Source organism: Heptranchias perlo, chromosome 29 (assembly GCF_035084215.1).
Source record: "Heptranchias perlo isolate sHepPer1 chromosome 29, sHepPer1.hap1, whole genome shotgun sequence".
NCBI lineage: Eukaryota > Metazoa > Chordata > Chondrichthyes > Hexanchiformes > Hexanchidae > Heptranchias > Heptranchias perlo.
The window spans coordinates 7,467,836-7,494,782 of NC_090353.1; the positions used below are offsets into that span (position 1 = coordinate 7,467,836).

At 43.6% G+C, this 26,947-nt stretch overlaps 1 protein-coding gene across 1 annotated transcript; it reads right to left on the reverse strand.

Annotated features, from left to right (window-relative positions):
- Positions 1-25,645, reverse strand: LOC137299720 (cystinosin-like). The gene is made up of 11 exons (XM_067968657.1): positions 25,572-25,645; positions 19,912-19,988; positions 16,038-16,116; positions 15,754-15,838; positions 13,131-13,234; positions 8,123-8,260; positions 6,423-6,522; positions 4,699-4,818; positions 3,640-3,810; positions 2,134-2,251; positions 1-1,179 (listed from the first exon to the last, which is right to left on the reverse strand). The coding sequence occupies exons 2-11, from the start codon at positions 19,970-19,972 to the stop codon at positions 1,025-1,027; spliced, it is 1,131 nt and encodes a 376-aa protein (XP_067824758.1). The 5' UTR covers positions 19,973-19,988; positions 25,572-25,645; the 3' UTR covers positions 1-1,024.
- Between the last annotated feature and the right edge of the window lie 1,302 nt (positions 25,646-26,947).

Genomic DNA, 26,947 nt, shown 5'->3' on the forward strand with positions numbered 1-26,947 from the left:
AACTATTTTTTTTTTATAAACAAAGGGCTTATGATTTAATTATAAAACACTTGGTGTTGTCAAAAATTTACACAGGATTACAGTTCAAAACAAAAAAAAGTGTCTTTTTAACATTAGATTGTACATTACTCAGCTGCATTTTGACTGACTGAACTTGGGTCCCACATCTGAAGGGAGAACCCATGTTCCAAATATCTTTACACTGACTCGATGGGCCAAATGGCCTTCTTCTGTGCTGTAACCTATGATTCCATGACATCAGGCCTTGAAAAAAAAAAATCCATAAAACAGACCATTGTGGAGGTGCACAAGGTGAACAGGATTGATTAGCAGTTATGTGAAGAATGCAGGAACAAGGCTCAGTATCACCCAATGAGGTTCCAGTTGTATCTCCAATGTCTAGGCTATCTCAATTATTGGGGACAGTGCAAAGGGTCACCACATTGACAGATTGTCCATTGATCTAGTGCCATCTGCTGCACACTTTATTGGCTGGTTCCTAACTGGAGATTCTAGTGAAGGCACATATGTATAAATTGCATTTTACCTATCAGGCAGAAACTAGGGAGAGATTAAATTGTGGGCATTCAAAAGAATCAAAAAAGTGACTTGGCCTGAGGTGCACAGTTCCAGTCTCAAAAAAGGAAGCAACATGTCACAAGTTGCTGATGTTACATTTTTCCAGTCTGAAACATTCTCTGTCTTTAGAGGGATTATCTGATTAAGACTTGTGCATCTTTTCAGGTCTCTGTATAAGCCTTCATCTTATTCCAAGGATTGAGGCTTTAAGACTTTCTATAGGTTTGACTAAAAGAAACCTTCTCTAAACTACAAGAGGAATTCAGATTCTGTAACAGCACCAAACCAGTTGCACAGGAGATGAAACAAACACTCTTCAGCAGCATTCTCTGTTAAATAACCATTTGAAATTAAGTATACCCTAGCCATTAGTGAGTCCATTCTCAAATCATTACTGGCCAGTGTATATAAAGTTATGATTTGAATTGTGCCAATATTTCCAATGCTATCTTCCAGAAGAGGCTCCATCATTCAGTGACATATAGACTTTGTGTTTGTTGTACAGGCAATAATGCTGCACCAAGAAGACAACATCAAACAACATGGAGATCAGTCCAAGACCAAACTTTGTTGGGTCTCCAAAAATCAGCATCCACTCATCTGGAACAAAAAGCAAAGTAGACTTGTTCAGCAAACAACTCTGCTCATCATCCAATGATTTCAGGTACACCATCAGCTTAAAGCAAATGTCAGTCTATATTTCACATCTAGACCCAAATAGAGGACAGGATCAGAGCAAGAAAGGCAAAAATAAATGGAGGGAGGTAACTTTAATCACTCAAGTGATCACTGGCCCAATGTTCATAGGAATGAAAATATCATTCCTAGTTCTACAATGGGTTATCTGCTCTGCCAGTTCACCACCCAGTGAAGGTGAAAGCTAACCCCCCCCAGGGTGCCCAATCCTGATCACTATTGAGACTCCCACATGAGGGCACGAGGTGAGGACAGGCCAGAGTTTGGATGTGACATCCTTTCCATTTGCACAAACCTTCCAGCAGTCAGTCAAGACTCCAGAATAATGGACACTTGGTCAAAATACCAGAGGGCAACCACCTACAGCACTACCTCAGTGAATGAGTCAAATCTTTCAAATGAGAGGGGCAGGGGGAGGCAGTTACTGGAGCTACAAAAACAATAGGTTTTCTTTTTGGACAGGAGGCCTCTAAGGTGCTCCAAGTTCTGCAAGGCAATGGCTTATTTATCATGCACTAAAATACATTTCCAATATGGAGCCAGGTCCTCAGACACTTGGGATACAGTTTAAGCTCTACACCTTTCCAGGTGAGGAACAGAACATTCCAGTCCCAGGTTGGTATTGTAATGAAGGAACACGTCATACTCAAGATGAGTCAAACTTAATGCCCTACATCAGTTTAAAAAAGGAAGTATGGCTTTAAAAGTGACTAAATTGCATCTGCACTCTCTGATCCAGTTACTCCCTGCCCTCAAACTCTGCTTTACAATGCGTACACTTGGCCTAGTCTGTGCAATGCCACAGGAGATTGACGAGCAAGCATTTATTTACAAGTTGACCATCACATGGTGCCTTACCATTGTTGTAGGATTGCAAGAACATCTGCAGAAGGCTGAAAATGCCTCCAGTAAAATCCAGCAGCGCATTCCAAATGCACCAACCAATTGTGCTCTTCCTCCGGTAGTTCATGTAGGCCTGGAAAAAAAGGCTGCAGTGTGACCAGACCATTGAAGCTGCTAACCTTGAGGTGAGGGTCTCAAATGCTGCCATCATTTTTAATAAATGGACAATGCACAGTGATGGCATAGTGTACAAGAGAGGATGGCCCACAAGTGAAGGTGCATCTGTGCACATCTCATTGTACAGACATTTGGGTCTTATCTTCACGAGTTGTGTCATTCTTGGAATGTAGCTCATCCCCAATAATGGGTCACAGGACAGTGTCCCTTTAGGGAATCTGGCTCATGATCTTCCATTTAGCAATTTCTGCACTGCAATCTGGTGCCCATTTTGCACTGTAACTTTAACCAGAGGAAGGACTGTATCTGGGTTGGTGCCAGTTGAAAGAGCAAGGGGACTATCCATATCAAATCAGCAATGAACCTGGCTTTCTAGTGGCAGCAAAGCGAATGTCAAATTGGCTCTGGGGCATTATCCCAGTAATCCCTTTGAATGAGGTTCAGAATCAAGAGCAGCAAGTCTTCTCCAAAGGGAGGGAGCTTTGATCAGACATTAAAGAGACTTTGGGTTAACTCCATTAATTCAATTTCAAGACCACCCTCCATCTCATTTTTATACTGAAGGCAAACCTCAAAATGGCCCATTATCACCACAGATGGCTGATGGACATGAGAAATTAACACAGAACATATATGTTTGACAAAAGCCATCTTCAGGCCCACATATTTCACCTAGTGTTTGAAAACTTAACTGTTCCCCACACGAGAGAATGTCCTGTTGCCACTGATAACCACCCCCTATTGAACAGGAAGGCTGATGGTGGGGGTGGGGGGTGGAGGGAGGAGATGGCATGTTTATTATCCCTCTTCAAGATTGGAACAACTTAGTGAGACCTTCAGGATTTTGTGTGTTAAAGAATGAACTTTCATTTATATAGCACCTTTCACAACCTCAGAACATCCTGAAGCACATTTGAAGTGTAGTCACTGTTGTAATGTAGGAAACAGCAGTGAAATTCCACATAGCAAAGGTTCCACAAACAGCAAGGTGATGACCAGATAATCTGTGTGATGTTGGTTGAGGGATAAATATTCACCAGGACACTGGGGAGAAATCACCTGCTCTTTGAAAAAGATTCTTCCATGGCACTGTTTCATCCACCTGAGGTCAGTTTAACATCTCATCCAAAAGACAGTACCTCTGACAGTGCAGCACTGAAGGGTCAGCCTAGATGTGCTCAAGTTACTGGAGTGGAGACTTGAACCCACAATCTGACAAAGTGTGCGACCCACTGAACCACAGCTGTCACCTATATCCACATGGCTGGATTAACTATAAAGCTGTCTGCTCATTGCATTTAAATCTGCCATAAGGTTATGTACAAGCACCACCCAGACCCTTACCTGAGGGACATATTTGACAAGCACGATGCCCAATTTGATGTAGGAGAAATAGTAGAGGAGTTGGAGCCATGTAATTTGATCAGCTAGAGCCATGATGAGAACGATAAGGGCAAACAGCCATGAGCCCACCAGTAATCCAGTAGCAAACTGGGACACTTTCTGTGCCCCTCGCTGTATCACAGTAAAGAGAAAGAATTCAAATTAATGAGTATCCCAAATGAAGAGGTTGCATAAACAAGCTGAACTTAAAATGAAACAAATTGCAAGATGGTCAAAATTGCAGAAAAGATCAAGAGTGCAGTTAAAAACCAAGTTTGCATAAATTATCTAAATACTCAGCTGTAAACAGACAAATGCAAAAAAAAAGTTGCACATGGGACAAAAATAAGTGCTCTATACAAATGGATTGGATTGGGACTCTGACTCAGACCTAGGGGACAAGAGTGGACATGTTTCTGGCAATGTCTAAACAGTGGGGAGGCAATTAAGACACACACTAACAGAAGGCTGGGAAATGTATATAAAGCCAGAACAGGGGTGTGAAGGTTGGATGAGTTTATTCAGACTGTTAAGTGCACTGGTCAGATCACATTTCAGATTATTCTAGTGCATTAAATTATGATGTAGCATCAGGTGCAGAAATCAGTACCAAGAATGGTTTCAATATTAAAAAAGACATCTTATTGGGCAAAACTCAATTTCTACAATCCAGGAGAAGGCAGTAAAGGGGCAGGGTGGAGAGACCTGTTTGAAGTAGTTGGGACTGGATAAAGCAATTCATGATCACTTTAAGATGAGTTGTCAATGGACCAGAAATTAAATATAAAACAATTGAAAAATAAAAGAACCTTCATGCAAGACAAGTTCATAAATGTCTCCAGTAATGGCCCAGACAAGGTGGTAGAGATAGAGTTTAGGCATTGGAGGAGAAAGTTAGACTACTCGATGAGTCCCAATGGGTCAAATGGTCTTATCTAGTCCAACTATAAGAGTGTTCTTAAGTCTCTAACTTACACTAAACAATTGCTCAAATGGGATCACAGCACTGGAGATACTGACCTCGTAGATACAACACTGCCAGATTGTAATTGCTGTTAACAAGATAGCATGGAGGCTGAAAAAGACATCGTTTGCTTCCACTGGGTTCACTCCTTCTGGATTACGCTGGAGAAATTGGTTCTGGAAAGACAGATTTCGGGGACTGGGTTAAAGTCAGAAAAAGTGCTCACCAACATGCATTTTATAGGACACTCAACATCAGTGGCCACAAGTGTCCAACTCAGATATGGCCACAAAGAATGACCTGGATCCTCCTGCTGGCACATCAAGACTGGAACCTATTCCCTGGTCACCATGCTTGACGCTTCTGTTTAAGGGCTTTGCCCCTCACAGGTATAGGTAACGAACAGGATCTCCTTGCACCACACAAATGCATCTTGTACCTGCTCACTGGACCAATTTCTCCCATTATGAAAACTGCAAGCTTCTGTTTTCAGATATCCACACCCAGGTGTGTCTTCAAAGCAACAATGCATTGGCAACAACTCAGCTTGATATTCTACATGACCTTTGAGAGCTTTGCATGAGTAACTTTCCAAAGCTTACTCATCACTATTTTATATACAATTGCTGTGGTCTATCCATTAGGGCATTAACTTCAGTTACTTCATCAAATGGAGCACCAGCAGGATTCTTCATTTAGTCAGAAGTATGTAGAAATCATAGGTTATAGCATGGGAGCAGGCCATTTGGCCCATCAAGTCCATGCCAGCTCTATGCAAGAACAATCCAGCTAGTCCCACTCCCCTGCCCTATCCCTGTAGCCCTACAAATTTTCTTCCTTTCAAGTACTTATCTGGTTCCCTTTGAAGGCCATGAGAGAATCTGCCTCCACCACCCCCTCGGGCAGTGCATTCCAGATCCTAACCACTCACTGTGTAAAAAAAGTTTTTCCTCATGTCACCTTTGGTTCTTTTGCCAATCACCTTAAATCTATGCCCTTTGGTTCTTAACCCACCAATGGAAGCAGTTTCCATATTTACTCTGTCTAGACCCTAGATGTGCTTACCTTGATACTGATCAAGATAGAAACCAGCATCTCAATAGTGGCAAATAGGACCTCTGTCATCCTGGAACACAATGGGCCTAGTTATCTGCCAAGGGCAGTGACTGTAGACTCAGTATCACAAGTGGTTTAAAAGACATGTTGATGATTTAGCACCAGGTCTGAAGGCAAGTCATTTGGCACCCAATGTCCTCAAATTATATTGATATTTGGGGAAAGGAGTGGAGGGAATGAATGGCTGGTTTGCTCCAAAATCACAGATCTGTGTGGCCATGTACAGCACGTGCCAGTTGTACAAGGCTAGATCAGCAGGAATCAGTGTTGCAATTAACTCCAGACTGCAGGAGGAGTCAGCTTCAAAAAAAAGGCTGCAATGGTTTGTTCTGAATCCCAAAAACAAGAATCTGCCTCCACCACCCCCTTGGGCAGTGCATTCCAGATCCTAACCACTGTGTGGGTTGGGGGGGGAGGGGGGTAAAAAATGAAATTTTTGCTCTTAAACCACAACTACTGAATGGTGTTTTCTTGTCATTGCAACACTCCCTTCCAGTCATTTGGATTCCTGGGATTATAGTAAGCAGCCCAGGTTGAAGAGCTAGCATTAGTGCAGACTCCAAACAACCAAATATCCACCTTCTGTAATTCCTATGAATCCATGCTCCATTCACTATGACAAGTCAACATCACGAGGCATATGGGCACCAATTCAAAACTTTACCTTAATATAAGGAATCCAGAAAAGGCCAATGTTAAACACTCCATACGCCAAGTGACCAGTCAGATTCAGTGCCAGGAAATCAAAACTCAATCCGATCACACTATAAAAGATCAGAAATACATCACTGAGCAGGCCATAGGATGATGAGCACAGAATGGCCATTCGGCCAATCAAGTCAGTACTTTGAAAGCTGTCCAACTGGTCCCACTCCTGCTCCTCCCCATAGCCCTGCAAATTCTCCCCCCACTTGCAAGTATTTATCCAATTCATGTTTGAAAGTTATTATTGAATCAGCTTCCACCACCCTCTCAGGCCATGCATTCCAGATCATAACGCATTGCATAAAGAGGTCAAAGAGCACAGGCTAAATAATCTTTAAATAGACCCAGTACGGGAGTACAAATGTACTGAACACAATCCCAGTCAGCACCACAGGCATTGTCTGTAGTGAAGACCATTGCACCTTGAGGGATGTCTGGAACCATTTTACCCCCATTAAAAAAGGGGCTGGCCACTTAGTAACCAAAGAAATGGTCATCCAAAGTCAAAAATGCCCCTCTAGGTTAAAGGGGAAACTCAACCCCTGGACACAGGTGGTTCAAAAAACCTAGATGTACCAGTGGTTTGTAAGTTAATAACTGCAGACCTGAGTGGGATACAGCAATTACACTCAATACCTTAAAGGCATCAAGTTGCACACAGGTTAGGCTTCAACAGCAAGTACAAAAAAATAATTGAAAAGGCTAATTGAATATTGGCCTCCATCTCAAGGGGGCTGGGAATAGAAAGGGGTAGAAGTCATAACAAGCTCTGGTTAGACTATCTGGAGACTGGTCAGTTCTGGGCACTAGACCTCAGGAATAATATATTGGCCCAAGGGTGCAGAACAGGTTCACTAGAATGATACTGGAGCTAAAGGGTTAAATGAGGACAGGTTGCATAGATGAGGCTTCTAGTCCCTTGAGTATAAAAGATTAAGGGGTGTTTAAGATTATTTAAAGGATTTGATAGGGTAGAGAGTGAAATTATTTCCTCAGTGAGAGTCCAGAACAAGGGGCATATCCTTTAGAGCCAGGCTGTTCAGGAGTGAAGTCAGGAAGCACTTCATGCAAAGGGTAGTGCAAATCTGGAACTCTCCTCAAAGAGCTTTTGAGATTGGGGGGGTGGAGATTGAAAATGTTCATAACAGATTGGTAAGGGTATCAAGAGTTATGGAACCAAGATGGGTAAATGGAGTTATGACAGATCAGCCATCATCTGACTGAATGATGGAATAGGCTCAAGGGGCTGAATGGCCTACACCTGTTCCTAGGGCATCTATAATGTCCCTGTGCTTGTAAAAAGAAGCATCTTCTCCAACCCACTGAGTAACAGCATCAGTTAATATGAAATTTGACCCAGTCAGTCACTTAATCCACTGAGCTCAATCGTCCTCAAAATCCCAGCTCCACTTGCAACTTATGATCTATTTGTACATAGCATGTATTGAGCTTACATCATGTCCTGCAACTCTAAGCAACATTGTGAGGGATCCACCAGTACACAGGGTCTATGAGTCAGCATATTCCAGGACAACCTGGACATTAAACTCCAGTGAAGGGCTGAACAGGAATTTAAATGTTCGGTTTCATGAGCCCAGAAACAGTCCCCTATCTTTCTCAGTATCACCATTTACAATTACCCAGAGCACTGGCCTTTACCTTTTACGCCTCCAGTTTTCAAGCACCTGTGGGTAGAAGGAGATGGACCAAGCCAAGAAATAAATCCAACCAATCGCCTGGTTTATTGTCTTCAGGGCACTGCTGTGCACCACAAGAAAACGAATTCGCACTGGAGTCCTACAAAACAATTCAGGCCATTAAGAGGGGGATTGGCAATGAAGGGACAGAGCCAGGCCTAATTAAGTTACATGCAATTTAAGTAGCAACACAAAAAGGTCCCAAACTATGGGCCTGACGTTATTCAACACAATCTTACCATCTGAATAAAAAAAACCACGCAGATCCCATTTAGTCAGCAGGACAAGGATTGTGACGAATTAAGTCTTTTGCCTCGTTTAAGTTTGGTTGTTGGTCCATTCAATCGGGTCACAATACATAAAAACAGTTTAAAAGCCAACTGCAGGAATTGTGTATTGGACCCCTTAACCTCTTCATCCACATATAGCATTTTCCCCATTAATGTTACTCCCATCCCTTGTTTCTCCTCCCAATATTTATTATATCACTTCTCTACATTAAGTTGTAGATGTCACTGCCACCTATCTGGCCACTCTACTGGCCTGTAGGCACTTCTGAAGTCTTCTACATCCATCTTGCAAATTTGCTGCCACATTTCCTCTTACAAAAAAATTAGGCATATGGTGCAATGAGTCTCCTGTGAGGCATCTTATTGAATGCCTTCTGAAAACCCATAGCAACCATATATAAACATCTACTGCATTCACTTAGCCATCCAACTGGTCTCTTCAAAAAACAAGAACACTTACACTTGTCAAACATCAGTGGCCTTTAACAAATCCATGCAGGATGTCCTTGATTAACCCATGCATTTCTAAATGCTCCCTAATTAGAATCCATAATTTGAGATCCAAGAGCTTGTCATAACTGACAATAGCTGGCCTATAGATACCTCATGTATCCTTCTTTCTTGGAGATGTTAGAATCATAGAAAGGTTCCAGCACTGAAGGAGGCGATTCGGCCCATCAAGTCTGTGCCAGCTCAATGCAAAAGCAATCCAGCTAGTCCCACTCCCCCACCCAATCCCTGCAATTTCCCCCCCCCCCCACTTCAAGTACTTATCCAGTTCCCTTTTGAGGGCCATGATTGAATCTGCCTCCACCACCCCCTCAGGCAGTGCATTCCAGATCCTAACCACTGTTTAAAAAAAAGTTCATGTCACTTTTGGTTCTTTTGCCAATCACCTTAAATCTATGTCCTCTGGTTCTTGACCCTTCTGCCATTGGGAAGAGAGTTTCTCTATCTAGACCCTTCATGATTTTAAATACCTCTATCAAATCTCCTCACAACTGTCTGTTCCAAGGAGAACAACCCCAGCTTCTCCAGTCTAGCCATGTAACTAAAGCCCATCATCCCTGGAATCATTCTAGTGAATCTCTTCTGCACCCTCTAAGGCCTTCACATCTTTCCTAAAGTGCAGTGCCCAGAACTGGACACAAAACTCCATTTGTGGTCAAAACAGTGTTTTATAAAGGTTCATCATGACTTCCATACTTTTGTACTCTATGCCTCTATTTATAAAGCCCAGGATCCCATCTGCTTTTTTAAAAAAAAAACTGCTTTCTCAACCTGCCCACTTTAACAATTTGTGCACATATACCCCCAGATCTCTAATCCTGTATCCCTTTTAGAATTGTGTCCTCTAGCTTATATTGCCTCTCCTTGTTCTTCCTACCAAAATGTATCATTGCATTTTTCTGTTAAATTTTATCTGCCTATGCCATTAGCCTGTCTACATCACCAACTCCTAGGGAACACCACTGTACACCTCCCTCCAGTCCAAAAAACAACCAACCATTCACTACTACTGTTGCCTGTCCCTTAGCCAATTCTGTATCCATGTTGCTACTGCCCCCTTTATTCCATGGGCCACAATCTTGACAAGCCTACCATGAGGCACTTTATCAAATGCCTTTTGAATGTCCATATCACTACATCAACTGCACTACCCTCATCAAAAAACTATCAAGTTAGTTACACATGATTTGCCTTTAACAAATCTGTGCTGGCTTTCCCTAATTAATCCACACTCATCCAAGTGGCTTAATTCTGTCCTGGATTATTGTTTCTAAACAATAGAAATATGGGTATGCTACAGTCCCATGGCACAATTTGCCTATTTAAGGAAAATTATGGTTAGGTTCAGCTATCTCCTGATATCCTTGAGAAGAATGAGAGGCGATCTCATTGAAAACATATGAAATTCTTAGAGGGCTCGACATGGTAGAGGCTGTTTCCCCTGGCTGGTGAGCCTAGAACTAGGAGGCATAGCCACTGTTCCCTCTAAGCTGTGTGAGTGGGCGGCTGCACAGCAGTTTATTATGTGCTGTGCATGTCATCGTCCTGTCCACGCACCAAACCAGTGCTCTCTGGTGGAGATGCTGCTGAGGTGACATCAGCTACCAATTACTTTGCAGCAAGGGTGAGAGTTAGTTTGGTTGGATGGGAGTGTTGTACTGCAGATGTCCACATCTAGTGCAGGTCAGTGGTCCAGCTGCTCAGAGACCAGTCTCCACAAATACTGTCCAATGGATAGAGATAATTTCAATCAGAAAACTTCATGAGGATTCAGTGAGGAGATGCAGTTAATTAAAATGTAAGCTTTTCATCTAGTGCAAATTGCAGAGAACTTACTTTAGCCTAAAGAAACATATTTAAGGCACTGGTAGCAAATAACATTTTAGGGAGTCTATGATTAGTGCAATTAGCAGTTTTTGTCACCATACTATTAAACATGTAGTTTACTTCAGAAGCTAAAATGAACCCAAGTTACCTGGCATATTGTAATAATTGTTTATCAATTTCCATATTTCACTTACAAATTAAGTAATTCAGACAGGTAATACTGTTAAAGATTCTTCTACAATTGAGCTAAAGTATACTTTACAATTACATTAGTACATTGTAAATCAAAACAATTAAGTTAATTTAAATTGTTTTATACAACTGCTATCCAAAAGCCCTCAGTTGCCGCAAGGATTGTCTCTATCCATTGCCTCCCTCAGTTCAGGTTCTTCATGAACCAACTGCTCCCTGCCTTACATAGAGGCAGCCAAAACTAATGTACAAGATGTACAATTGTAATGCAATCATTTTTTAAACCCTGCTGAGGATTCAATAGGGAGGGGGGCTTTAATTAAACTGTTCCCTATCCCCAAATTCACACTGATTTGACAGCTGTTTTGTATTTGACTCAACTTAAAAATTCTGATTGATTCAAACAGAAATAAATCATGTGCAGAGTCATTAAGCTGATCAGAATCATTACCATCAGATAATATTTTAATAAAATGAGATTGGTCTGCTCAATCCTAGTGCAATTTAAAGAAATCCATTTCATACATTTCAGCCAACATTAAATTGTTCAATTATCCATTATTTTGTACATTTGTTCTGTTATATACCCTGAATAATGTTTTCTAAAAGTTTGGGATTTTTTTTTAAATGGTGGCACATCCCCCACCACCCAGTTCCAGGCCCTCATCCTTTTTAAAAAGCTGAACCCACTATGTTGTGGTTACTATTTTCCTTATTCTCCTACTCAGCTGTCTGCTTCACTTCATTTCCTAGAATTAAGTTGGAAGGAGGAATGATCTAGGAATGTGTTTTGGATGCATTCTACTTTTATCCCAGTCCACCTCAGGTAAGTTAAATTCACCCATTATTGCCCTGTTCTGTATATCCCCACTTCACTATCTGGTGGCCTATGATGCACATCGAGTGTTGTGCCATTTTCCCTTCCATTCCTCAACTCCATCCATATGGATTGTGGCTTAATGCAGTCCTATAAATAGGATTATATTCCCACACTGCTAATACTCCCAACATGCCCTGCTCATGCCTCTCCCACAAGGTGCTCCTGAAAAGGTTGGAACCAGGAATTGAAACCAATGGAGGTGAAAACCAAACAGTTTTTACACTGAGCAGCCAATCTGCAATGCCAGCTTTGCACCTGGCAGCAAGTTGAACATCTGCCCTAGGTTGTCAACTTCTATCTCCATGTTCACAACCTGAAAGGAGGGACTTTGACAAACAACCCCTGCCAAGTGTCTGGGACCAGGGACCTCAACACAATGATTGCTGTTTAGAATTCTAACAAGGACTAAATATAGACCATGACAAGCTATTTCACCTTGTCCAGAACAGTACAACCAGAGGGCACAGCCTGCACCTTTAAGGGGCAGGGAATTCAAAATTAATCTGCTGAAATATCTGAGTGAGTGGCCAATCTATAGAACAGGCTCCCTAGGGAGACACTGGAAGTAATTAGTGTCAATTGCAAATGAGATTTATTTCAGAACACATTTTGGGATACAGTACATGTGTAATTTGAGACCTGACATGTGGAGAGTGTAACAGGCTTGGGAGGAAAAAGGTGACTTTGGACCTATGGTTCCCAAAGCTCTCCACCACTGGTGTTTTCCTCAGACATTTCTGGCTCTGCTGTAGACCAATTGATTGCTACGATTAGTCAGCAACTCCATTATTGTATCATGTGACTACCAAGATGGCAGGAGGTGAACTAGATGGACCTTGGTCTTTCTCACTTAATTCCCTTGTTCCTATGAAGTATTTAATCAATTGCTGAGACAAGCTAACCAATTGTTCACTGTTTCTATAGTTAGAGGAATCAAAACTGAAACCATTAGTATTTTAATCACCTTCCATCTCCACTTTGTTTTAAAACCAAACCCTTAATTGTAACTTCTCCCACCACCCTAAATCCATTTGTGGAAAAAAAAGTGGATACAATCCTAATGTGACATAGGCTATTTTAAACTACTGATTGTAATTCTTTGCAACATTAAGTATTTCTTAAAGAAAATCTCCTGCATAATACAACCAGATGGCTGCAACTTGGATAAATACACTTCCCAGTCACAACTGTAGACAACAGGATTAACATCCAGGACTGAGTCATAGAACAGTGAGTCAGTGAAGCTTGGACTAAGTCAGATAGAGACACACCTGGTCAGATTGCTGTTGTTGGTCTCCAGGTAGACGGTGACCTGTCCAACCTCAATTCCTTTAACTGTGAAAGACTTTAAGCTTACAGACTTGGGCAGCATGATCTGAGAATGAGAAATTCTAAGTTAGTCTTCTACATTTAAAAAGGGCAGGGGTCAAGGGAGGAATATAGTCAGTGCCAGTGAGGAGAGAGTAGAGTGCAGTTAATCTGAAAGTGTGCAGCTAGACTAACATACGAGTTTAATGGAGTCTCTAATAAGACTGTTCACACAATGTCTAACAGAAGTGTTTAATTCAATGCTTGTCCCAAATTTGCATCACAAGGGCTGTACAAAGCCCAAGGCCTCACAGTTGAGCTCTTCATTCCAACCACAAGCCAAGTCAGTTTATAGTCAAGTCGTTAGAATAAAGTCTCAAAAGGAACACTGTCCAGAAGGAGGGTCCATTTATGTAGCACCTTTAATGTAAAACATTAAAAGATGCAACACAAAAGGCATAAAAATCAGAAATAAAATGGACATTAAGGCAACAAAGGGAGAGAGGTGGATTTTACAATGGTAAGGCAAAGGGAATTGGAAGGAGGATGTAGGGCTGGAGGATGTTAGAGATCAGGAGGTGCAAATCCACAAAAGGAATTTAAACTTACAATTTTAAAATTGAATGCATTATGATCAGCAAGGACAGGAGTGATGGGTGAGTAGGACTTGATGCAGGAAAGGATATTGGCAGCAGCGTTTTGATGAGCTGAAGTATATGGAGCATGTAAGATGGGAGGGAATTAGAATAGCAGAGTCTGTAGGTCACTAAGACATTGATGCAGGTTCCAGCAGATAGGTTAAGGTAGAAGTAGGCAGTCTGTGATGGAAAGGATTGTGGGGCCAGAAGCTAATCTCAGGGTCAAACAGAATGCCAAGCATGCAAACAGTCTGGTTCAACTGACAGTGGCTGGGGAGGATGGAATCAGTGACAAAGGTATAGAGATATTGGTAGGGGCCAAAGACAATGGCTTTGGTCTTCCTGATGTTTAACTGGAGAAAATTATGGCTCATCTAAGACTACATCAGCCAAGCAGCCTAATAAGAGGCAGAGAGGAGTTGAAAGAGGTAGAGCTGGGTGATGTCAGCATACTTGTGGAAGCTGACCCCATGCCCAAGGATGATGCAAAGGGCAGCAGGTTAATGCCACATTGGAGAAGGCCAGTTTAAAATTACACTGGCACAAACCATCCCAATAGTGTAGGAAAGTGTTTTTAATAAGTCCAGTAGGGAAGGTGAGCAACAGGGCAAACTTGTGATGGAGCAGATGTAGCAAGGGGAGGAAAATTCTGCTTAGGATTCAGAACAGAGTCCTCACCAACAGAAGAGATTTCTCCCCTGTGTGCAAACAAAATGGACTACAGCTTATGACTGAAAAGGAACTGACCTTTGAAAACAAATAAAACCCGACAGCAGTGAAAGGGACAGACCATGTGATCAATATAGCTGCACAAAGCCAAACTCTTCCAAGGATTGTTTTCTCTGAATGAGGAAGAATCCCAGGCATTGTGCTGGCTGCCAAAGCCCTGGGAAATGAATTTCCTCAGCAGTTCTCCTGCTCTGCCACTATAGCTCCACCAGAGACCCTGTTAACATGTATGTGGGGTTTCCCACCAAAGTCCAAGCCACAACAGTGGAGCAGGAGAAGCCCAGAGGAAAATTACCCCCATGGTATTCAGACCTCCTGGAAGGAAGCACTGACCAGCCCCAAGGAACTCCTTTCATAGCTGAAGGGCTGGGGGAGGGAAAGGCTGTGAGAAGAGCTGAGGGAGGAGAATATCTGGGCAAATACAGAAACATGCCATTAGGCCAGTCAAGTCCATGCCAGCTTTCTGCAAGAGCAATCCAGCTAGTCCTACCCCCCTGACCTATCCGATTCAATAGTAACTGATAAGGGAATTGGATCTGGGTCAACATCCTGGAACTTCCTTCCTAACAGCACTGTGGGAGAACCTTCACCACACGGACTGCAGTGGTTCAAGAAGGTGGTTCAAGAAGGTGGCTCACCACCACCTTCAAGGGCAATAAATGCTGGCTTCACCAGTAATGCCCACATCCCATGAATGAATAAAACAAATTTGAAGGGAAAAAATTCACAGGGCTATGGGGAAAGAGCAGAGAAATGGGACTAATTGGATAGCTTTCAAAAGAGCCAGTAGAGGCATGATGGGCTGAATGGCCTCCTCCTGTGCTGTACTTATGATGAAATTCCACATGGATAAATCTCTTCCACTAATACACTAAACAGTCTCATGATATATCCCATCAATCATTACTAAATTACAAAAAGTCCTTCTGGGCCAGGCCTCCAAGTTTATTAGAAGTGTATCTGCAGTCCACCCATCTCTGACTGGAAATGGGCAGCAACCAGTGGACCCAGATTCATAGAAGGAACACCAGTCAGACAGACTTGGATGGGATCTGAATCCTATGGTCCTAAAGCTCTGACCCATTTGAAAAAGCTTCAATTGTTAAACATGAAAAGGTTTGGCTCCAACATTCTCAGAATGAAGTTTCCTACATCAGAATTCCACCACCCTGTCTGTGGCTCTGGTAGTTTATACAGGTCTGAAAAATGTGTTACTTACTTGCTCAGGGAGTTGAACAATACAAGTTGGTTTGGATGAGAAGGTCACATTGAATGTAATCACTACAGTCTCCTGCAGGGGTGCACTGGGAGAAAAAACAGAAATCAAACTATTGCCTTCTATCAAGAATGACTCAGTTACCAGAAGTACACTAGATGCTAGCCACTTCTACCACGTGCAGGAACGAACAGTGGCCATTATTTTTACAATGCCTAATCTAAGCCACTTAATCCCAGGTCTCCTTGGCTTTGATTAGCCAAGTGCCACCTCACAACAGGACCTACCTCAGAGCAATTCTGATCTTCTGAATGCTGTGGACTCCCAGGCTAACAACTTCTGGCACCATCAGTGACTCATAGGCTTCTGAAAAACACAGCAAGTGAGTATTCTGCCCACTCTAGTGTGGGATTGCAAGTGCACACAAATGTAAAACCTGAGCTTATATTTAAAAATGTATCATAGGAACAGGAGTAGGCCATTCACCCCCTCGAGCCTGTGCCACCATTCAATTAGATCATGGCTGATCTGTATCTCAAATCCATTTACCTGCCTTCTTTCCATTTCTAAAAAAAGTCTTAGTCTTGAAAATTTCTGTTGACCCAGGAACCACAGCCGTTTGACAGAGAGTTCCAGTTTTCTATTACCTTTCAGTGTTGAGAAGTTGGGTTCAAATCTAGCCCAAGTTGATGGGATAGAGTCCCCTCTGTCTGTGGGGGTCCTATGAGTGGAGTTTGGGCAATCTTAATCCAGTTTGTAGTGGGAATTAGCTTTACTATTAATTGGTTAAATTAGACAGGTCAAAGGATGGAAATGGGGAAGGACAGAAGCAAGTTATTGAAGAGTAGGAGGTGTTTTAATAAACCTCTCTAATCACAGCTGCAACACCATCTGCTGACGTGGTGAAAACTTGTTAAGAAAAGGTAAAAATGAAATAACCCTCAACTTCTTGCTTTATCATGGATCCGTGATTTATAAATCTTCCAATCGCTAGCTTCCAAGCATTCAAGCCATTTGTGAACATATGAAAATTGACAGACTGGAGAAAAATCTGCTGGTCCATCAAGCCTGCCCCACAGAACTAACACAAGCATTTGAGTAGGCATCCATTCCCAGTCAATCTCCTGTGAGAGAGGCAAACACAAACCCAAGGCCAATCAGGGAGAAAAAACATCTTGGAAATTCCTCTCCAATCCCCTTAGGCGATTCAAACTAATTCAGATCACATTGTGTATAGCACCCAATATTTTACCAACTTTTTAAAATGAGACATCATCATCATCATCTTCCCAATCAGGAACTGGTCCAACACTCACTATATGAGCCGGTAACTTGTTCAATAGGTCTATTATCCTCTGGGATAGAAGAGCCATCTAACATATATTCTAGCCCTACTCTTACACAGCTTATCACATGATCTCTGGTCATCCCCAACCTATCTAGTTGAAATAGCCTCAAGGGGAACATAATCAAGCTCTTGAACAATTTTGTATACGACCATTAAATCAATATTTCAGTCTTCTGTACGGTTGACAATGTCCACACTTTGATGCTTAATTCAAATAATTAAACAATTTAAAATGATAATGCAAATCAGAAGTAGATTAGAATTTTTCAAATTTGTAAAAAAAAAATTAGTTTTTGGTATTTCTGCAGTTTATGCTCCATTTGCACCCTTGTCTTTAAAGGTCAGCCTCCTGAGCATTTGTTTATATTTCAATTATTAGATTGAAAGACAAAACTGTTCCATCTTATCCAGAACTGTAAAACCAGAGGACACGGTCTGCTCTTGAAAAGGGGCAAATTCAAAACTAATCTGCGGAATCATTATTTCAATGAGCGAGTGGTCAATCTAGGGAACAGACTCTCTAGGGAAATGCTGGAAGCAGTTAGTGTTGATTCATTCTCATTGAGCGGGAGTTGTCTGTTCAGCCCCAAGCCTGTTCCACCATTCAATTAGATCATGGTTGATCTGTATTTTCACTCCATTTGCCCACCTTGGTTCCCTAACCCTTGCCTAACAAAAATCCATCAATCTCAGTTTTGAAATTGTCAATTGACCCCCAGCCTCAGCTTTCTGGAGGAAGTGTACCAGATTTCCACTACCCTTTTCTGACATCACCCCTGAACAGCCTGGCTCTAAATAAGATTATGCCCCCTTGTTCTGGACTCTCCACTAGAGGAAATAGTTTCCCCTCTACCTACCCTATCAAATCTTTTAATCATCTTAAGCACCTCACATTAGATCATCCCTTAATCTTCTATACTCAAAGGGAATACAAGCCTAGTCTATGCAACCTGTCATATTTAACCCCAGTATCATTCTGCTGAATCTGTGCTGCACCCCCTCCAAAGACCAATATATCCTTCCCGAGGAGCCCAAAACCTAATAGTACTCCAGGTGGGGTCTAACCAGAGCTTTCTACAACATAACTTCCACCCCTTGATAAAACCTAACATTCCATTAGCCTTTTAAATTATTTTTTGTACCTGTTCACTAGCTTCGAGTGATTTCTGTACAGGGACCCCTATGGATCACTGCTCCGCCACAATTCCTAGCTTCTCACCATTTGGAAAAACATTCTTAGGAGCAACAGGTTTTTAAAAAAAATTAGCTCATGGGATGTGGGCGTCGCTGGCGAGGCCGGCATTTATTGCCCATCCCTAATTGCCTTCGAGAAGGTGGTGGTGAGCCGCCTTCTTGAACCGCTGCAGTCCGTGTGGTGAAGGTTCTCCCACAGTGCTGTTAGGAAGGGAGTTTCAGGATTTTAACCCAGCGACGATGAAGGAATGGCGATATATTTCCAAGTCGGGATGGTGTGTGACTTGGAGGGGAACGTGCAGGTGGTGTTGTTCCCATGTGCCTGCTGCTCTTGTCCTTCTAAGTGGTAGAGGTCGCGGGTTTGGGAGGTGCTGTTGAAGAAGCCTCGGCGAGTTGCTGCAGTGCATCCTGTGGATGGTACACACTGCAGCCACTGTGCGCCAGTGGTGAAGGGAGTGAATGTTTAGGGTGGTGGATGAGGTGCCAATCAAGCGGGCTGCTTTATCTTGGATGGTGTCGAGCTTAGAGTGTTGTTGGAGCAGCACTCATCCAAGCAAGTGGAGAGTATTCCATCACACTCCTGATTTGTAGATGGTGGAAAGGCTTTGGGGAGTCAGGAGGTGAGTCACTCACTACAGAATACCCAGCCTCTGACCTGCTCTCGTAGCCACAGTATTTATATGGCTGGTCCAGTTACGTTTCTGGTCAATGGTGACCCCCAGGATGTTGATGGTGGGGGAATTCAGCGATGGTAATGCTGTTGAATGTCAAGGGGAGGTGGTTAGATTCTCTCTTGTTGGAGACGGTCATTGTCTGGCACGAATGTTACTTGCCACTTATGAGCGAAAGCCTGGATGTTGTCCAGGCCTTGCTGCATGTGGGCTCAGACTGCTTCATTATTTGAGGAGTTGCGAATGGAACTGAACACTCTGCAATCAGCAGCGAACATCCCCATAGGTGACTTTAGACCTATGGTTCCCAAACTCTCCCACCATTGGGGGTTTTCCCCTCACCTCATGTCTGGGTCTGTTGTACACTAATGAGAGATTAATAGCCATGATTAGTCAACAGCATCATCATTGTATTATGTGGCTACCAGATAGATGGTAAACTGAATCGTCTTTCATCTAGCAATTCATACATTCCTAACTGGTGCTCAATTGCTCCTCGAAAAACCCTCCTTGTTCCAGTAGTTCACAACTTCCTGCCTTAATATCAGATTCCCATAGTTCCATAAGTCAGAGGCTTCCTTCAGAGCCAATACCAACCCCCACTACCAAGTTTGCTTTGGGTGGATGGGTTGTAGGAAGTGGTTCAAGTCACACTTCTGTAATGCTATGAAGTTCCCATTTATTCCACAGACCACACTAACTGTGCAAAGCTAAACTTGGTGCAAGCAAATGCTATACACAGCTTCACAGTGAACACCATCACTGACCACTTTCAGCAAAGGCAAGTCCAATATTTAAAAAGGGAGATACAATGCTGTAATATTTCGATCGGTGCTGATGCAGCAAAGGAAGTGTTCAATGTTGAGGAAATTGAACAAAGGATGATCACTTGGTTAACTTTCACATCCATGTTGCCTTCATTACCCATTTTCTTCCCCATGAACTTACCACATTGCAGGGAGATGATCAGATTGTAAATGAGAACCAAGAGGAACACAGCAAGCTTCATATCTCCAGTTTTAGACCTGCAGAAGAAAAACACCAAGAGTAAAACTAGTTTCCCCAAACTAAACCAAATCAGTTAGAAGAGATGGTAATACACTGGGGGTTAAGAGACACCAAGTGGCCAATCAGGATAGGTTCGACCCCCAACTGAAATCTACAGTTAAGATGGCAGCATAGAGATGATTCAGCATTTCAGTTCAACGCACCTGGTCACATAACACCAGAGCCTTGAAATATGGCTTGTCATTTGAGCTACAAAAATACACATCAGGTTTATTCAATATCCAGGGAGCTTGAACTAAAACCCATATACTAGCATTGAAATTACAGCCACGTCAGAGTGAAATTGCACATGGACCACAGTGCAGCATTTGGCCTATACACTGCAGTGAGCTCAATTTCATAGGCAATATTTACAGTGGATACATAAACCTTTACAAGTTTTCAAGTACACACTTTGCCATGTACCCACTATCCAGAAATCATGAAGCATTCATCTCAGTCAGGATGATGTACCTGATAGCTGTGGTGTTGGAGGAGGGTGGGAAGGGGGTGAAAATAAATGTGGAGAACAATAGCTTGGACTCTCATCTTGTTCCTTTTTTGTGGTCAGAAGGTGGGAAACACTGGAAAGGCCATATTTATTGCATTTTCCTCATAGTCCTGAGGTGGCAATGTGGGGTCTTCTCAAATTGAGATGGTGCTCCCATAAATGGCATTAGGTAGGGAATTCTAAGACTTTGACCCACTGATCAAGGACCAGCAGTACATGTCCAAGTCAAGGCAGTGCAAGACTTGGAGCCAATGGTTTTCCCCAAGACATTGTTGCTTTGGGCTTAGAAGTCATGGGACTAGGTGGTACTGCCAAAGCAAGTTTGGCAAGTTCCTGTACATCATACATACTGCAACCCCAGGGCCCTGGTGGTGGGGATGGATAGAGTCCTGCTGTGTCCTGGATGGTGTTGAGCTTAGAGTTGTTGTTGTAGCTACACCCATCCAGGTGAGAATTCAGTCTCACTCCTGGTTATTGGAAAGATGGGGACACTTGATAGCTCTATTAATCACTTTGCTGATGATTACAGGGCCAATACAGTAATTGGCCAATTAAATCCAGACATGCCTGGAGAACTGTCCAATGAGAAGTCAGGTGAATGCCAATATCATAGGTGCACTGGAACAGTTTGGCAAGTGAGGCAGCTACTGCTGTTGTACATGTCTTCAGCACTACAGCTAGGATGTAGTCAGGGCCCATAACCTTGGATGTGCCCAATATCTTAAGACCCCATTCCATTTCTATTGATTCTAGGTAAAGGATTCAATCTCAGCTGCTTTTTGTTGAAGGTGACTGTTGGTATTTTTAAATCCAACTTGCAAATAAAACCAAGACAGAGTTCCAATAAAGGAAGGATGCCATCATTTTGTAATTCCTTCATCAAAGTACTGAGTCACATCACTATTCAGACACAGTTCACACACCTACTAGAGATGAAAGATTAAAATGGATGCTCAGCTCCATTACAAAAACTCCCAGAAACTGATGTTCTACCAGAAAAATGAAGGCTCTTAGCAGAAGGTAAAGATGAGAATCCCACAGAACCCAGGCATTGCTTTGTTGGGCACATTAGACTTTTGGGGCATCGTGCTTTGTTAATCTATTGGCAGCTAAAAAAAACTAACCATGAACTTAGAGGAGTCCAGGCAGATAATAGATGAGTGGCCTGGTTCATCACCAATAGCCCCCATGGACCAGGGTTTTCCAAGACCAGGTCATCTTGGTTTGTTCTGGTGATGATTGCCTTTTTAAAAAAGGGCACTGAGCAAGGCATTAACACAAGGAACTGAAGTCATAGTATTGAGTCAGTATAACTAACCAACATTAGTCAATGCAACTCAATGAAATGCCAAGCAGCCTCAAGGAAATCAAAGTTAGACCACTTAATGAGGCTGGTATAAGGAGTAAGATAAAAACCCATCCCCATTCATTGCCTGATCAACTGATGTACTGAAGAATCACCATCATCTCCAGTATTTGAGCTGTGCCAGGGAACCACCAATAGCTCACCTTCTTTAAATTTCAAAATATACTTTATTTCATAGAATCAGATCAAAGCTCTGCAGTCCTGCCACATCCAGTCGTGAATGGTGGTGGACAGTTAAACAACTAACGGGAGGAGGAGGCTCTGTAAACATCCCCATCCTCAATGATGGCAGAGTCCAGCACGTGAGTGCAAAAGACAAGGCTGAAGTGTTTGCAACCATCTTCAGCCAGAAGTGCCAAGTGGATGATCCATCTCTGCCTCCTCCTGATATCCCCACCATCACTGAAGCCAGTCTTCAGCCAATTCGATTCACTCCACGTGATCAAGAAATGGCTGAGTGCACTGGATACAACAAAGGCTACGGGCCAACAGCATCCTGGCTGTAGTGCTGAAGTCTCATGCTCCAGAACTAGCCACGCCTCTAGCCAAGCTGTTCCAGTACAGCTACAACACTGGCATCTACCCGACAATGTGGAAAATTGCCCAGGTATGTCCTGTCCACAAAAAGCAGGACAAATCCAATCCGGCCAATTACCGCCCCATCAGTCTACTCTCAATCATCAGCAAAGTGATGAAGGTGTTGTCGACAGTGCTATCAAGCGGCACTTACTCACCAATAACCTGCTCACTGATGCTCAGTTTGGGTTCTGCCAGGATCACTCAGCTCTAGTCCTCATTACAGCCTTGGTCCAGGCATGGATAAAAGAGCTGAATTCCAGAGGTGAGGAGAGAGTGACTGCCCTTGACATCAAGGCATCATTTGACCGAGTGTGGCACCAAGGAGCCCTAGTAAAATTGAAGTCAATGGGAATCAGGGGGAAAACTCTAGTGGCTAGAGTCATACCTAGCACAAAGGAAGATAGTAGTGGTTGTTGGAGGCCAATCATCTCAGCTCCAGGAGTTCCTCAGGGAAGTGTCCTAGGCCCAACCACCTTCAAGGGCAATAAATGTTGGCCTCACCAGTGACGCCCACATCCCATGAACGAATAATAAAAAAAAAGCCATCTTCAGCTGCTTCATCAATGACCTTCCCTCCAGCATAAGGTCAGAAATGGGGGATGGTCGCTGATGATTGCAGTGTTCATTATCTGAGGGGTTGCGAATGGAACTGAAGCAGTCCATGCCTGCATGCAGCAAGACCTGGACAACATCCAGGCTTGGGCTGATAAGTGGCAAGTAACATGCAGGCCAAACAAGTGCCAGGCAATGACCATCTCCAACAAGAGTCTAACCACCTCCAGTACAATTTAACCAAAACACTACAGATCATACTCAAAGCATTACCATTGCCGAATCCCCCAACATCAACATCCTGGGGGTCACCATTGACCAGAAAAATAACTGGACTAGCCACAAATACTGTGGCTACAAGAGCAGGTCAGAGGCTGGGTATTCTGCAGCAAGTGACTCAGCTCCTGACTCCCAAAGCCTTTCCACCATCTACAAGGCACAAGTCAGGAGTGTGATGGAATACTCTCCACTTGTCTGGATGAGTGCAGCTCCAACAACACTCAAGAAGCTCGACACCATCCAGGACAAAGCAGCCCGCTTGATTGGCACCTCATCCATCACCCTAAACATTCACTCCCTTCACACCAGCACACTGTGGCTGCAGTGTGTACCATCCACAGGATGCACTGCAGCAACTCGCCAAGGCTTCTTCGACAGCACCTTTCAAACCCGCGACCTCTACCACCTAGAAGGACAAGAGCAGCAGGTACATGGGAACACCACCACTTGGACGTTCCCCTCCAAGTCACACACCATCCAGACTTGGAAATATATCGCCGTTCCTTCATTGTCACTGGGTCAAAATCCTGGAACTCCCTTCTAACAGCACTGTGGGAGAACAGTCAGCACGCAGACTGCAGTGGTTCAAGGCAGCGGCTCACCATCACTTTCTCAAGGGCAATTAGGGATGGGCAATAAATGCTGGCCTCACCAGCGAAACCCACATCCCATGAACGAATAAAAAAAATTAAGGATACACAGTTCAATGTAAATATCACAATTCAAAACCAGTACAATTCAACCAAAACATTACAGATCATACACAAAGCAATCTACAACAATTCAAATACAGTATTTCTTATGACTCATTGTGTACAAGGCCTTACCCCATAGAGCCTTTGCTTAGGTCACACCTCAGTGTCCCACAGCATGTACGCCTGGACCTTGGAGTATGCCAGTCGGCAAAACTCAGTCATGGACAGCTCCTTCAGCTGGAAGGCCAGCATGTTTTAGGTGGAACAAAGGGCCTCCTTCACAGAGTTGATATCTGTCTCTGTGTCCATCCCAGGGAACAGCCCTTAGAGCACTGTGTCCTGTGTTACCGAGCTGTTTGAGATGAACCAGGACAGATATCAATGCATCTCTCTCCACACCTTCTGCCCAAAGGGGCAGCCCATCAGGAGGTGGACGACAGTCTTCTCCCTGCCACAGGCTCAAGGGTACCTCACAGTGGTACTGTGGTTCCATGTGGGTTGGAGGGGCCGCACAGAGAGGGCCTTTCTCACCACCATTCAGGCTACATCCTGGTGCCTGTTGGTCAGTTCATGACAAAACATTCTGCCAAATGGCATCAACCATCTGGTCAGGGAAGAAACCAGTCAAGTCCACCCTCTCCATTCCTTACAGGATTCAGAACATTTCATGTCAACCGTTGTTTGACAGCCTTGTGGTCAAAAGGGTTCCTCCTCAGGAAGAAAGAGAAAGGAAACAGTCCAACTAGACAGGACATTGTGCACCTGCTCAGCCAGCATGGGTGTTAGACAGGTAGAAACTCAGCTTGTAGAGACACTTGGTGTTTGTGTACTGGGGCTCTACACATATCCTGAGGTAGCCACATACAAAGGTGGCCATCAGGATCAGAGTGGCATTGGGGACACTCTTCCCCACTTTGTCTGGGGGCTTGTACATGGTGGCCCTACAGACAAAGTGGAAGGTGGCTCAGGTGACTAACAGCAGAGTTATGGGGAATGGGCCAGACCCTGGCCACAGGGCAACACCACAAGTATCTCACACCTTATCACCAGGTTCCTGCCAGTTATGGAGGGGGGAAATTATCCCACCCACATACCAAACTTCTGTTCGGCCTTGGCAATCCACTCCCAGTTCTTTGTGCAAGCCAGGGCCCCCCAAACTAGATCCCCAGTAGTCAGACTTGAGTGAAGGGCACATGGGACCAAGCCTCCCACCTGCTCCCCTGGCACATGAAGATTACACCAAAACCATTACAGGTATAGTTACTTCTAGAAACATTACAGCATCTCCCTTGCCACACCCACTTGTAAAATAAGGCAACATTCAATTCATTAAAAACAGAAAGGCACCAAAGTCACAGGTTATGGCCAGCAGTAGCTAAAAGAACAAAGATTAAGGTTTTGTGTGTGAACTGTAACAAGGAGGGACCAAACCTACTTTCAAAACAGGACTGAATCACTGCAGATACCCACACAGAAGCTGAGTAATTGAGCTGAATGGAGAACCACATTAGACCACATCAATTAAACGGCTCTAAAACTACCCAGGAACATCTTAACAAGATGAAAAAAAGATACTTACAGAAATTTAACAAAGAAACACCAGCCACACAAATGAGTCCAGACTCCTTATCCAAATAACAATTTCCCTGATAATAAAAACCTGACCTCCGAATGGCCATTGTCCCAACTTTAATAGTCAATTAGCTTATGACGTCACCTATGCCCCTCCCCCAGGGGCGGGGCCTGGAGGGTTGAGTACCAATGGGATGACTGGGCTCATCACTGGTTGGGTAGTGGGGTCAATTACATTGGCCGCTTTGAGTGTAGCGGCCGCTGGGGAACGGAGCAGCGGTGAACCTATGGGTCAGTGTCCGAGTGATGGGACAACTATTGTCCAACCATGTCCAGAGACACCGCTCCCAGCCCAGTCTGTGCCGGCAGATGACACAGACCCGTGGATCCAACTCTGCTCGCCCACAAACTCAACATGTTAAGAGCTGGTGTTGAGTCAGTAGCGGCATTAGACACGAGATAATTGAAGATAATTACAGATGAGAAAGAATACCAATTAATCCAGAAAGACCCTACAGTCTCCATATTGCAGAACAAATTGCTTCTGAATTGATTCCTGGATTTTGGCCTCCTCTACCTGGGAGTCCATTTCAGGTATTGATCGCTCTGTGTGAACTTTTAAAAATTAATTCTTGGGATATGGGCGTCACTGGCAAGGCCAGCATTTATTTCCCATTCCTTGTTGCCCTTGAGACAGTGGTGGTGGGCCTTCTATTTGAACCCCCTGCAGTCCATGTGGTGAAGGTGCTCCCAGAATGCTGTCAGGTGGGGAGTTCCAGGACGGTGAAGGAACGGCCGATATATGTCCAGGTCAGGATGGTGTGTGACTTGGTGGGGGACTTGGAGGTGATGGTGTTCCCATGCACGTTCCCCCAATCAGTCTTTTACCAGTTTGAACCTGTGTCTTCTCACCCACTAACCTCCAGATAAACATTGGGAAGCCCGAAGCTATTGTCCCCACCATAAACTCCGCTCCCTCTGCATCCCCTCCTTCCATGGCCACTGGTCACAGGCTGTACCATTTTCCACAGTTTTGGTCTCGTGTTTGACCCTGTTAAGCCCATATTCTCTCTATCACAAGACATCACCGACCTCTCTCTCTACCTAAACCCACCTGCTGCTGAAACTATCATACGGGCCTTCATCACCTCCAGATTCAATTACTCTGATTCTCCCCTTACCAGCCTTCCATCCTTCACCCTCCATAAACTCCAACTCATCCAAACTCTGCTGCTCGTCTCCTATCCCACACCAAGTCCTACTCAACCATCACCCCTGTCATCACTAATCCACATTGGCTTCTGTTCCCCCAATGCCTCAACTTTGAAATTCTCATCCTTGTCTTTAAATCCCTCCATGCTCTCACCCCTCTCTAACCTTCTC